The sequence below is a fragment of the Urocitellus parryii genome, chromosome 1 (genome assembly GCF_045843805.1).
Source record: "Urocitellus parryii isolate mUroPar1 chromosome 1, mUroPar1.hap1, whole genome shotgun sequence".
NCBI lineage: Eukaryota > Metazoa > Chordata > Mammalia > Rodentia > Sciuridae > Urocitellus > Urocitellus parryii.
In genome coordinates, this window is record NC_135531.1 from 231441872 (window position 1) to 231457259 (window position 15388).

The following is a 15388-nucleotide window of genomic DNA, read 5'->3' on the forward strand; positions in this document are numbered from 1 at the left end:
CCCAAATCCCATATTGGCACCACGGGAATCTGAAAACCCTTCCTGTTCCCAAGGTTGAGTGTTCTGGGTCCTGAAAGATGAGCTGAGGCTGAGCACTGCACATACAAGAGCAAGCAAGTTCCCAGCCATCTATTTCCTGCAAAGCAAACTAAGGGCTTTCTTTCAAGATACTAGCCAGAATTGATTGGCTTTACTTATGTATATATACATAATCCTAATTTTTTTTCACAAAATCAACTAAACACAGCCCTTTTATCCCTTCCTACTTATCTGTCAATAACTTGCTGTCTTCCCATCTTTTGAATGACTTGCCACTAATCATATCAAAAGATTATCCCCTTAAATAATATTCACTATTTCCCACTTGATTTTCTACTTCCTTATAGGAATTTTGGGAAAAGACCCACTTTCCCCTCATCTAAATCTCTTTTATAATTCTCATAGAATTCTATAATTATAATTTTTGTTGAAATATTTTTGGGGACATGATTAAATTAAGAGATGTTAAATGTTACAAAAAAGAAGGTTCTACTTTGCAATTTGAAACGTAAACAGACCCTGTCACGTTGATGTTTTCAATATTGGTCATCTGATGCAATAACAACAAATATCTGGGGAATTTCAGTAGGATCTATAAAAGGTTTTCAGATTCTTTAAAAAGAAAGTTGTAAAATTCTAAATATTTGTTTTCAGTGTTTCCACAATGTTGTAAAAGTTAAATGAAAATATCAACTATGGTATTCATTTATATTTAATTTTTCCGTTAGTGTGATTGATGTTGGTTCTTTGTAAACATAATTATATATAAATAAAAAAATATATTTTATATCTACATATATATGTAGATATAAATATATAAATCAATGGTAATTGTTTTATTCAAGTACCAAATTTCAGAATGAATAAAGCATTCAGGATGAATAAAAAGTATTCTCATAATTCTTAAAATGTTGTAAATTCAAATTAGCCAATTTAACAGAGCCAAACTATGTGTCCAAAACATGATGATTTCATATGTATTCAGGTAAATCACTGGAGGAATTGCAATTACCTGACAAACTCGTATTTTATAGATTCAACTGGCATTTCATAGACTTTTTAAATTTATTTTTTATATTTTTAATTTTTTTGTAGTTATGTATGGACAGAATGCTTTTATTTTATTTGTTTATTTTTATGTGATGTTAAGGATCAAACCCAATGTGTCACACATTGTCAAGTGCTCTGCTACTGAGCTCCAGCTCCAGCCCTTCACAGACATTTAATTGTGAAAAATGACTGCTTTCAACACTCTTCATTAAAATATTTAAAATATATGTTTTAAATGAACAAGTGCTTGTTAAATAGTCACATTAAATTAGCTTGTTAGTTCACACTGCACAAAAAACTTGTCTACGGATTGAGAGAATTATGATTTATTAGGAAATAACACTAAAGCTTTTCAAAGGAAAAACAAAAACAAAAACCTATCACAAAGTTCTAGCTACCAATAATCCTTACCTGGCAGAATTTATTGGTCCCAAATAAGCCTCTTCTTTTCTAAAAAAGTAAAAGTTAGAAGTAATCAACTAAAATTTTGAGGCCAGGAAGCACATTTACATGTTTTAAAGTTTAAAAAACTTACTTTTATTGCTCACCCCTGACTAAAATGCTTGCAGTGCTTACCAACTAAAAAGTAGCAAGAGTTAACACTTGTCAGTTTTTCTAATGAAAATCATGCAGAAAAGAAAGTAAAACCTATTAGTGCAATTAACTGGTAGGTAATAAAAATGAAAGATGGGGTTGTGGCTGTTACTAGGAATCGAGGAGGTAATTGGAGACTACATATGGGTGAAATAACTATTATATAATAGTCATACAAAATGAATTAATCAATCTGGCTGTATCACACCATCTATTATATTTTCAACATCAAAATAAGAATAAACATCTCTAGTACATTTACCAAGACTAGGGGGCCTACAAATCTGCATGAATTTTTTAAAAGATCATTACTTTCTCTGAGTGTAATGAAAAGTAATTTACATTTATTTGCACAGTGTAAGCAATCACATAAAAATATGCAGCTGCAAATAAGCTATAGACACAGGAAAAAGAAACACTGCAGCACTTCACTAAAGGTAGGATGAATCTAAGAAAGAGACTCTGTGATCAAATGACTGGACAAACATAAATTATATTTTAGGCTCTCAATGATTTTTCTCCATGGAACTTTAGTAGAATTATAAACTTATTCAACCTTTCTAATGCTTTTCAAGAGGCTAGAAATTTGAGTTGTTTTTCTGAAAGAATCTTTAAACGATTTAACTAGCTAACAAGTAAGGCTGGAATGGAAATAAACTGGGCACCACACCACCTATAACATTCAATAACATTCAAGAATTGTATAGAACTTTCTTTTATCCATACAGTTCCTTAAACATGGAGAAATCTCACCTTAAACTTAACCATCTGCTTTAACCAATGCTTTAAAAATCATTTGGTAAGCACCTAATGGGGTCCATTAGCTTTTCTACTAAGCAGAAGTAGAAACTGGGTTTTTTATTTCTGAAAGTTAAAATCAGTCATTCAACAAATATTTCTGGAGGCCTATTGTATCTCAGACATTGCCCTAGACTAATGGGGAAATGAGACAAACATAAGAAAGGACATAATTTTAAAAGATAGAGTGTAAAAAGGATAATACAAATTCTAATAGGAGTCTGTGTTAAGAAATCACCTTTAAGCAAAATAATGAGGCATGAGAAAGAACAGAAAGGTCTGTTTCCTTTGGTCCATCCTTTTCTCACACTTTATAAACCGAAGGTCCTCCCTTTACCAGTGACATTGATGTGTATCTCCCCAGGGGTATTTGCTATTTAATTCCTTTTTCTAGCTGTTTAATAACAATATTAAACAATACAGTAAGAGCAACTTAGATTTAGAGTTCTTATTGTGTGTTACAAAGTATACTAAGAAATTATCTTATGTAGTCTCCACCATCACATGCAGTGGATATAATTATTTCCCTCCTTCTACAAATGAAGAAGAATGTCAGGTTTTGAGAGGTTCAATTTCTTATTACCCTCAAGTCAACTCATAAATGCTAGAGTCAGGATTCAAACTCACACAGGAGTCTTTCTCTGTTCCATGCTAAAGGAACCTGTGAGGGATGATGGGTATCATGTGTGGCACTGGATTAGTGTGTATGTTTGGGGAGGAAAAGATGAATGTTCTAGAGCTTCTGCAGCCTGGAAGGCAGCTGCCTACACAAACTACATATGGTCTATTGGTGCGTAAGTCAAAGTTTCCTGGAGAAGTGAGCCTGTGTTTTCTCTTTGTGACCCATTTCTGTTATTCTGAGGATAAGCCCATTTTTTCTTGTGCAACTTCAGGAAACCCTTAAATAAAATTCTGGACTGTTCTGTCCTCTTTCCCCATTATAACTATTTGGTTTGCACACAGACAAAAAGTTCTAGAAATACTTAGAGATTACACATTAGCAGGTGGCAGTCATCATTTGCACCTGTCTTTGATTTACAAAGAGGATCTCAGCTACTAAACCCTGTAACCTAGGGCCTTCTGAAAGTTTGGCTAAGCATTAACTTTTTTAACTATGACATTATCGAATTACAGGACTACAAAAAGAATAACTTCTTTCATCCCTTCCTTTTTCAATATCAGACTTTTGAAAAAGGATGTGGCAATAGGGTCTCATTAGAACTTCAAATATTCATAAAGCAACACATTTAAAACTGTGTTGTTGAAGAGCAATATTTCTCTAATGTTACTTAAAAATGTTTTGCCTTTCATTATTGACTCTGACCACATGTCTTTATGTTAGTGTTTTATTCTCAAATCCTTGAAAATTGAAAATAGAAACAAAACAGATACAGCTATGACAAATTTCTTCTCTCAAAGATCAAGAAACCCAAATGATTACATATTGTTGACAGAATTTGTTCAACCATATAACTTTCTGCTATTTTGGATTTCAAATCAGAAGGCTCAATAAAAATAAACGACATAGAACATTACACTGGGATTACATGCTACCGTGAGACTTGCATTTTTGCATCTGGAATGTCTAAAAGCTGACACTTGGCCATTCTGATGCTGTCTCTCTTCCCCAGAGCACCCTGACAAGGGTCTGCCTGAATGCTGTCAATGTTGCTGAAAGGAAGATAAATGGCATGCCACTCTCTCCACAGACTGCTGATTAAACCAAGAGTCAAATATTTGGAAAGGTGCTTCCTCTAAGAATCCCCAGCTCTTTGCTAAAACCATACATTGGCCGTCTTGCAAAGAACATTAACTGTGCCTAGCAGAATGTTACCTAGTCATTCAGAACTGGTACAAAGGCTAGCATACACTGTGGAGAATAACATGCAAGCCACATTTTATTAAGTACCAGTAATGTTTTGACTACTACTACTACTGATACTACTACTACTAGTAGTGTTACTACTAGTAGTATTTTATCAAAAAGTTATAGGCTTCGAAGTATTTTGAGATTGGTTGACAGTGGCAGTATCTAATGGCTGCAGGAAGTAAGTGGGATCTCAAGATTTTGTCTTTCCTCACCTTTCCCAAGCCTTCCTAGTGGCAGTCAATATTACCTATAGGAAGCAGAAGTGGAATCTGCCTATAGGTGGGGCAGCCTATCAGAATGGAGCACAGATTAGTGTTTCATTTTGTTCTTCCATGTACAAAATATACTTAGAAAGCTTGATCTCTCTCACTCAAATTCCATACTGTCAGGTCCCCTTTGAAGAGCTCTGGGATTCATCAAATAAGATTTTTCTATTCCATTGACAAAGAGGATAATGAGAGAAAGGAAAAAAAAAAAAACACCTTGATCTGTTTTGAAGATGTTTTTGAAAAGACTAAAGACTTCATTTTCTCGTAGTTTTTTCTCAAGAAATTCCATCTTGCTTTTATTCTTCTGAAGAATAAAAAGAAATGCATGCAATGCCAAGAGATTGATAATGACTTCTTTCTAGATCACTCTGATAATAAAAGATTTATTAGAGTTTAAAGGTTTTTATTTATTTATTTATTTTAGGATTTAGGATCTTTAGAGTTAAGGATTTCATGTCAACTTTAAATACAGAGTTCTATCCCTGAGAACTTTTGCTCCTTTCCAATATATCACACTTTTTATAAATGCATGATTTTCAATATATTTATATATTTATTATATTTTTCTTAAAGATATTCATTTTCAAAAGTTTATTAAGTATGTTGATTTAGGAGATAGACATAAAGTAGAGAAAAAGCTTTCAAAAATCTAACAATCTAGTTGGGGAGACTTAAATGTCTAAAGATGAATAAGGCATTTGCAATTGTCATAAGTACCATTAAAATAATAAAGCTGGAGAATGGGGAAACAATGATATTTTAGCACAGATAATTCCTAAAAACATTTTAGTTGCCTTGGTACCCACTGTGATTCAGACAAAGTATTTTTACATGTGAAGCCATATCAAAATATGCAAAAATAAGGACAATATTTCATCACTAAGGGAATTTCATACAGAATTCAGAATTGCATAACTGGCAAAAATGGTAGAGTTAGAGGTCACTTTCCTTGGTTTTCAAAGTGGTATGTGAGATATCAGCAAAGGTTTTTCTTTAATTGCTAAGTACCAAGTCAACAAATACTCTTGGCACAACACTACTACCATGTCCCCAAGAAGAGAGGGATACTAAAGGGTTCTGCATTTGGAAATTCTCTGAAGATGAGTGCTAGGCACTAGACACACACCTCATCTGAGATCTTCCTAGTGGGTTTCTATGCAGTGTGGCAGGCTTGAACTTGGTTCTGTAATTAGTTAGAGAAGAGTAAAATGACCCTCAGTTACTTTTTATTTTTAAAATAAACACAGATTTTTATCCAAGATGGTGAAGATATGATAGCAAAATAATGTTTTTCATCTTAATGCTTTGAAAACTTTAAAGAGTCACCAAATGGTAGAAATAAAACATTTAAATGCAAATGGACAGGTGGTTTTACTGTTTCCTTTTCATTAGGGAAAACCCAGTAATTCAGAAATTTTTAAATTGGTCTGAATAGAAGGAATCATTTTTAAGTTCTTTTTTAGACAGTTTTGTTATTGTTTTGTTAATGGAAGATGACATAAAGTTAGACTTGTGTGTCTTACTGAGGCTGAATGTCTAACTAACTATGACAGTGGATCCTTGTATGTAGCAAATATGGTCAGTACAAATACAAAATATTCCACTTTCCTGGCTGCTCCTCCATAAGCCTGGTGATTTTCCATGCTGCCAGGGATCAAGGGTGATGCGGTAAAACTGTAGTTACGCTGCTGGGTAATTTAAGAAGCCACATCAAAGAGCTTTTCAAAAAGTTCAGTTTAACAAATGAGACTTTCAACTTATTTCTGCAATGGGTATGGGACTAGACTGCATGTTCACTCATATCTGGTTGTCACTAACATACACACCCAGCAATGTTTTGGATGTTGATGCTCCTACTTAAGCTTTAGAGAAGTAAAGAACTGAAATTCTAAAATCTCATGAAAATTGAAGGGAGATTAGTAGAGTAGAGGAAAGGGACCAGGGGAGGGAGGAGGAGAGGGAAAAAGAAAACAGTGGGGAGTGATATTGGCCAAATTATGTTGTTATATTGTGTGCATGCATGTACGAATATACACACAACATTAGTTATATACCATTATGTACAACTCTAATGCACCAATTAAAAATATGGGAAAAAAAGGGCTGAAATTCTATTGCATGTGAGCACATATTCAGGTTAAAAATACATGTGGCAAGGTCCAATTGGTTAATGTTATGCATTAGCAAGCCCAGACTAACTTCAGCACCATTTGCAATTGTTTTGCTCAATGCAGGGAAAAAGCATTAAATAACGAGCTGAATTATGTCGCCAAAGGAAACTTGTGTTTTTCATTGTTTGTTTCCATCCCTGAGCAAGCAAATGCTTAGATGTGACTGGAAACCATTAGAAGACAAAGGTGTTTTTCCATCAGGATGCCAAGAAATTTCTCTAAAGGTTTTCATTTTATCCTTGATATTTGATGTTCCCCTACTAAAATAATTTCTGGCCAAAGTTCATATACAAAGTTGAGACATCTGTAGCCTCTTTCAAAGATAATTTAATGAAAAGTTCATATAATATTGCTAGATGCCCTTTGGAAGGAATATGAGAAAAAAATATAGAATTTTTAAGAAAGAAGAAAAAAACTACCTGGAATCTTTAAGGGAATTAATAAAAACTTATTTCTACTTATTTTAATATATCAAAGGAAGAAATGAAACAATAAACTACTACTATTATTTTTTTTTGATCTCTGGAGAAGTTTTTGTTCTTAAGTATTTATACTTTATGTTTCTCAATAAGATATATTAATATTTTTAAAAAAAACAGTAGAAAACATATATAATGACAATGAACTATATGACCCAAAGATAAATGCCAACAAAGCTGGTTAGAATTCAGAGTGATAAAACAGGAACTGGATTTACCAAAATAATCTAAAATAAATGAGTTGAATGTTTCTTGTATTATTTAATAAGTTTGTAAGTTTAATAAGTTTCTTATTTCATTTCTCATTCAGGGTGAAATAAAATAAGAAACATCATTTCAGGAATACGGACTACAGAACAGTTTTTGAATAGATGTATAATATACTAAATGAGATAGAGATTCATGAAACAGGCCATGATAACAATCATTCAATAACACATTTGAATTTCTTCCATGCTAATATTTGGAGGTACAAGCCAAATATCTGAGACAGAAGGTAATTCTTTTCTTGCTTGGCCTTTCCTTTTGTTTTTTTAAAGTAGTGACTTAAAAACAACTTCCAAAAGTCCCCAAAGCTGAGTTTGCATAACATAAAATTCAGTGCCAAAACTAAGCCTGAGAAATATATTTTTAAAAACAGACTTATTTATTCTTTAGAAGGAAAAAAAAGGCATACGAGTAACCAAAGATTACGTGTTATAGATGTAGTATTAAGTATAATAAGTGCTAAATCTCCAAATCCAAGCAAGTAGGTAAGGATTATTGTTTTTTTGGTAAATGGGCTAAAAAACATTAGAAGGACTTTCCAGGAGACCAGGAAAGTGATGAGTTTTCTTGATTTAAAAATCAATATACCTCCTGAACAGCCAAATGCATTAAGTGACATCCTTTCAAAACCATTCTGTCAAAGCTAAGTGTGAAATGCTGTTCAGTATCTAATTAGATATATCCTGATGCTGAGGCAAAACAGGTTCTTGACACAACTTAAAAAGGTATGAGATGAGAGGAAAACCCCACCAGTCAGGAAGAGGTGCTAAAACCTGAGCCTGTCTAGATATATTCTTGATTTTGTGAAACACAGTGGAAATGAACGGTACCCTCCTCTGCCAGATAGATAACATATTTCTTACCCTTACACTAAGAAGAAAATGATAATTGAGAACTGGCAAGGTTTCATGTGAAGCAACAAATTTGCAATGTTCGAATTCTGGGCCACTCATTCATTATGAGGTAGTAAAATGTCACAGATCCTCTACATTTTGAAACCTGTTTGTTTGTTTTAGTTTGAGGCCTAGAACCCCTGCCTCCATCTAACTGGAAATTAGATGGAAATCCTAATTCTAACTGGAAATTCTAACTGGAAATTCAATACAATTAAATACGGACACTGAGTTCTGTTAAAGCAGGTAGGTCAGATCTTAGCCTCATCAGGAAGATTTTAGTAGAACTCATTTCAAAATGAGGCCAGATTTTGAGAATTCTAGTTACTTGCTAAGCCTCCTCAAACAAAACCAGAAACCATATTTTCTGCTAGAGGTGCCATATTTAGCAAACAAAAATATAAGATACCTAGATAACTTCAATATTGATTGATTGATGCAGGGGCTTGAACTCTGGGCCTTGTGCATATCTAAGCATGTGCTCAACCACTGGTCTACAACCATAGCGCTAAATTTTAATTTTAGATAAACAATACATTTTTAGCACAAAAATGTGATAAACAATGCATGGGACACACTTATATTAAAAATATATATATATTGTTTATCTGAAATTCAGCTTTCAGCATCCTTTGATTACCTGTCCTCCCTCTCTGATTCCCATCCAAGGATATCATACTACTTTGGTGTTGATTTTAATGGTCCTCCTCCTTGCAGACTTACCTTGTCACACTAAACATTTTATTTAGGGTCTTGATCAGAAAAGTGGATCCTGAATGGTTTTGCAGGCACAGGATGTCAAAACTATTTTATATCACATATTCATATCACTATTATCCTTTTGTATGGATGCATATATGCATATATATTATTAGCTCTTCTCAGTAGAAAATATTTTTGGTTTAAGTTTGTTTCTGTGTTCATATTATAAAAATGTACAAGACTTGCAGTGTAAAATAAAGAACTATAATGAAATGCCTCACTCTGCTCTCTGCAGTGATAATTGCTTTATTGAATAAGACTCTGTTAATGGTACAGCTTGACATTTAACATTTGTTCATTTGATTTATTATTATTTTTACGTGATTGCAAGGAGGCAACAGCTCAAAACAAAAGTAGTTTTAAACTGAACTGTCTTCATTTTCTTTTGAATTTGTAAGAAAATGTAGTGTTTTACAGGTAAAACTATTTTATTTACAAAATTATTTCAAATATATACAAAGCCCATTTTGCCTCTCTATGAGCTAAATAAAGCCACATAAAAAGAAGAGAAAGTGAATACAGTAAAATAAATCACAAGTTAAAAAAATGCATCTAGTTTCCCTATATTTTGGCCATGAATATGGCATTAAGATTTCCTGGGCTGGAGACATAGCTCAGTTGGTAGAGTGCTTGCCTCGCATGCTCAAGGCCCTGGGTTCAATCCCCAGCACCACCACCACCACAAAAAAAAAGATCTCCTAATTAAGAGATGGAATAAAACCCTCCATGAACCACATAGTAAGTTGTCATGAAACATACCAAATCTCTAATAATATTCACAAAACAATGTTATGAGGCAAAAAGGCATTTGTGTTTTACAATCTATCCACGCCATATGATTTTCAGAAACATTCTTGAATTATTCTTTCCTTTATGAATTCAGTTTGTCAGGATGGTGCTGGCCTATAAGTCTTCACAACACTCATTTGAAATTCACCCTTTCTGCCTCCCATAACCTTTAACACTTTTATAAAAATTGGACAAATATCTGTATCTAGCAACACGAGAAGCTGATATGTTATTTTATTTAAAGATTTTGTATAATTAGCCAGGAATCACCAAATGCAACAGAATAATATCACAATATCAATCTTTGGCAGTTATCAAAACACTACAGCTTGACTAGCCCTCCCAGAGCTAGGGTTAAAAGCTATCCTCTGGAAATCAATCATACTCTCGGCAGAGGAGAATATTTCAGTGATGTGAAAGCTGAAATGGAGACTATAATCTTTTGTGATTACCCTTGAGGCTGAAGTGAACGCAAAAAGGAAAGTCTATGAATTGCTGATAATTTCCTGTGATGACCGACTCCCAGGAAATTCTGATATTATCCTTGCACTGTAACAAAGGGACTGTTCCCCAGACAGTAGCTTCAAAGAACTCCACATCTGGGGTCACAATGCTTCTTCAGAAGCTACTCATCCATTACAGGAGCCAGGCTTGTGAGGCAGCAGCTCTCTCTGAAGACAATGGCGGGTCTGATTGCACATGGACTGATGAGCTGTGTGGTACAGCCTGCCTTTCCAGAATGTTCTTTTCAGAAGGAACTGATTTAAACTTATCAGTTTTAACTCCCCTCACAGAGGTCTAAAGAATGATACATTTCTCTGCTAATAGCTATAGAGCTATAACTATCTTGGCTGATATAATTTTTAAACTTTTGATAGTTTTTTTTAAACTTTTTCTTTTTGTAGTTGTAAATGAACAGAATGCCTTTATTTGTTTATTTTTATGTGGTGCTGAGGATGGAACCCAGGGCCTCACACATGCTAAGCAAGTGCTCTGCCACTGACCTACAGCCCCAACCCTAGGTTGATATTTTTATTCTGAGAAAAAATAGTTTCCATACCTATGCATATACCCTAAAAGTCTATATAATACTTGGAATAAAATATAAAACTATTATTCTTTTATGAGTAAGTAAAAAACTTAGATGTTATTACTCAGAATACAGGTTAATTAGGTTCTTTTCATACAACTGATGATTTAAATTCAAGAAAAAAAGGTGTGTGGGGGGAGCAGAGTAAAAGGGAGATATAGCCAAGGAATTTTAGGAATCAGTTTCTATTACCAATACAAGAAGAATAATTTGATATGTTGACTCTTATGACTAAATTTAAAATAGTTTTCAAAATGGTCATTTTAACCTACTTGCAACTTGATTCATGAAAAATGTGGGAAAAAATTATTTGTTTGAAAATCAGCAATATTTTAAAAGTATAACCAAATGTTATGATGTCTTAGGACTTAATGACAATGTGTCATAAATACACAATTCTCATGCAGTTTGCATGAAGTTTTAAAGCCTAAGCATCACTGAAGATAAACAAGGAAAAACAGAATCCAATAAAACTGGTTGTGGTTATTTCCCCAATCTACTCCTCATCCTTTTCCAAATTCAAATGTAGCTCGTCATTACTCTTCCAAGCAGTCAGGTATCCCTGATCTTTTAAGTGTGCCTTTCAATGACCTCATTCAATTAGCATAAAATGAACATTTGTTAAGTATCAAGCATAACTATTTTAAACTGGAGTAATAATTTATCCTTGGAATCTCCATAATTAGGATAATGCTAGTGCACAAGGCCAGCCCCAGTGATAACACAACTTGGTTTATGTAGAAGAGATCAAAAGGATAGAAATATTAGTAAAAATTAATATTATTTATGAGAATAGAGTTTATCTATTTTGAGTTCTCTATTGATATTCATGACTATTTTAAATTATTAATATTGTGAGCTGAGCACGAGCACTTCTGTAATCCCAGCAGCTTGAAAAGCTGAGGCAGGAGGATCCCCAGTTCAAAGCCACCTTCAACAACTTAGAGGCCCTAAGAAATTACGTAAGACCCTGTCTCAAAATAAAAAATAAAAAGGTCTAGGGATGTGGCTCCATGGTTAAGTGCCCTAGGATTCAATCCCTGGTACCAATAATAATAATGTGGTGATATTATATACTTATTTTTCATAAATTTCAGAAAATTCCAGAGATTTTCTAAATAATAGTCATACCTTTAATTCACCAAAAATTTAACCAAGTGAATTTTTATGATGTAAAGATTTAAAGTAGGAAAACATTATCATCTCTAGTTTTAAATGGAGAAAAGTGACTTTCAAAGATCAAAGAAATTGAGTACAGACATGGATCTTCTGACTCCTAGTTTGGTGCTCTTTCCTATCCTATACATCCACTTATTTGTAAGTGGATCACTGTCTAAGTCTTCCTTCCATTTAGCTCCACTTTCCTGAGTGGAAGGATACAGAGTCAGACCAGCTAGGACTAGTAGAGGTTTACATTGGAACTAGTCAAGTGGCGTTCTCAGAGGTCAGAAAGAACTCTCCAAGTGGTTTTTGGGAGGAGGTGGGACATAACTTGTGAGTGAATAGCCAACTAAATACATGAATGCCACCACCTTCTATAGAGGGTAAGTACTTCAAAAGTGTACCATATTATAGCAGCTATTAGTCAGGGTTTAACATGTAATAGCTTTAGCTCACTTTGAGAAAAGGAGATTTTGTGGGTTTAATTATATCATTATGACATATGATGGATTCCATTTCTACATGGGAAAAAACAAAAACAAAAACCAAAAAACTATGCCCAGATATGGGTTTTTTAATTATTGAACCCCTAGTTATTTGTAAGTTATAAGCCTGACAAAGAGATAAGATGTATTTTCTGCTACATCTTTTGGATCTTTATCTGGCTGTAGAAAATGTGTTCTCACTGAGAGAAAACAAGTATGAGACTGACAAGAAAAATCTGTATACTTAGTAGAATGTATAACAAAAGTTAACTTTCAACCTGTTGTTAGAAGCCACAAGATTTATTGGGTACTTGAAAAAATTTGTCACACATGAATAATCTGTGAGAAGTAAACACATTTAAATTTAGGGTAAGTATGGTGGAAACTAACCCTTTCCTTGTCTGATAATTTTTTTTTTCCTTTTCAGTGCTAGGGCTCTCTACTAAAAGAAATTAGAAGACTGGTTTATATTTTTCAATCTTTTGATCTGCAAAAAGAATTCAGCAATGACACAGGTAGCCTATTTTATATGTGGGTACATTAAAAGAATTAATTATAGTCTGTCTAAAACCCTCTGATACTACAATTCTATGGAAACAAGTATCACTCACATAATTTACGCTCTTTCCCCATTTTATTTCAAGCATCAGAACATAAAAAGGAAGTTAAGAAAACCTAAAGTGAAAGCTAAATTTGAGAAAAAGTATTTTTCTAGGATTCCCACTGAGTTCTGCAAATATATTGAAACTTCACACGTTGCTAAACAGCACTCCAATTCATCTTTAGCACCCTCAGTGTAACTATAAAACCAAAAGGATTGGAATATTCCACAGCATGCCCCTATCCACAAAGAGACTAAAACTTTATTCTGAACATAAGAATCTAGAAAGAGGAGGAAAAAAAATCTGTGTTGTTGGATGGGTTCTCACCACTATCAATTAATGTTTATAGAGCAACCAGTTTAGATACCTATTCTGGGCTGATGGGAATGTTGATACAATAATATTTTACTACCTTTTTTTTGGTATTTATTAAGCTCTTCTACTTTGCCACAGGCACATGAAGGCTTACTTATTGAGGCAAGCTAAGAACAAGGCTGGAGGTTTCTTCTGCTTCCTAATTAACTGGGAATTGGTTAAGAATAAGATAAATATTTTAAAGAAGAGGGCCTGACACTTTTTCCAAGTTGACTCTACTCTTGAAAAATGCTGACCTGGGGCAGCGCCAAGACTAAAGACCTGTCTTGCCAGAAAATCTGATGAACCCTCCAAGTACACATAATCCTTGAAACTCTAGCACTGAAGATGAGGCCCTAGAGCCATGTGAGGTTGACTAGGATAATGAAAGGGACACACAAGAGGACATGGCATGGTGGGACTATAGATGTCTCTCTTCACAGCTCCTGAAACCTTGTATTCCCTAACCTCATGAGGGCCCATCAAGTTCTTAATCTGATGTTTTTTCAGAGCCATGAAACATCAGATTAAGTAATATGTACTGAATGTTTAAAGATCAACTGAACTGACTTCACTATGAGCAGAATTCTCTATTATGCTACAGCAAATTAAACAATAGAGCAAGTTCTATCAGACAGCAATTTCTGTCTTATTTGTTCCTATAGACCCTCCTTGGCACAATGGCTGGGACATGTGCAGTAAATGATTTCAAATGAGTGACTTTTCCTAGACCCCCTAAAGATAACATTGTATTAGATAGAGAGAACCACCGTAACTATCCACTACACAAATATATATATATATATCAATCATAAATATAAATATATATATATATATATATATATCAATCATACCACATTAAAAGAAGGTTCAAGAGAACATAGGGAAAAGGGACATTTGAACAGAGTCTTTATCAAGATAAACCTTGAGGCCTTTGAGTAAGGCAGAAACTTGAGTTGAATTTAAAAAGGATGTGTTTGTGGTTTGAAGGGTAGAGGAAAATAATAGTGCAGATGGTTTTTTCCTTCCAATGACTGGATTCACATAATTTCTCTCTCTGTTCGATTTAATAGGAATGTAAAAATTTCAAGGCACAGAAACCAATGCTTAAGCATTTGTATAAGGTTCTTGTTAGCTTCATACCACATTTCAAAGATTTACTATAACCATTTCTGGGGAGTGGTGCTGTTGACTTTTTTAAAACCAATAGTAGACCAGTGATTTCTGCTCAAATCAATTTGAGTAACCATGGAAAATTTCATTTCAGCATATTTTAATACTACATACTTCAGAACATGTAAAAGATGATGATCTTTCAATATATTTAAAGCATATAATGAAAAATAAAAATTCAACCATATCTTATTTTGATTCAACTGGGATAAATGGATCAGTTCAAGTGGAGTCAGCTGGGTATACTAGTATCTAAGAAATATAGAATATATAACTTTTTAATGACAGCAAGCACTATTAGAATAAAAATAAGATTCAAAGAGCAAAATTATACATTTGGTTTGCATTAACAGACGTAAATTATTGTACTTCAAAAGAATGAAAGAAAAATATGTATTTGAATGTTTAAGTAACTACTTTACTAAATCAATAAAGGAATTAAAGAGAAGTCAAAAAGTTAAATAGTCTAGATTACTTCAGGTTTCCTTATAAAAACATCTCATGAGAAACATGATATAAATAGCAAAGTAAATGTGATTAAT

At 33.5% G+C, this 15388-nt stretch overlaps 1 protein-coding gene across 2 annotated transcripts in view; it reads right to left on the minus strand.

Annotated features, from left to right (window-relative positions):
* Positions 1-15388, minus strand: part of Znf385b (zinc finger protein 385B) — a 152945-nt gene that overhangs the window by 75666 nt on the left and 61891 nt on the right. For both annotated transcript variants that reach the window (XM_077799005.1, XM_026392022.2), the window contains exon 3: positions 1501-1539. In XM_077799005.1, the coding sequence (XP_077655131.1) occupies positions 1501-1539 (39 nt within the window). The remainder of the gene's footprint in view (positions 1-1500; positions 1540-15388) is intronic.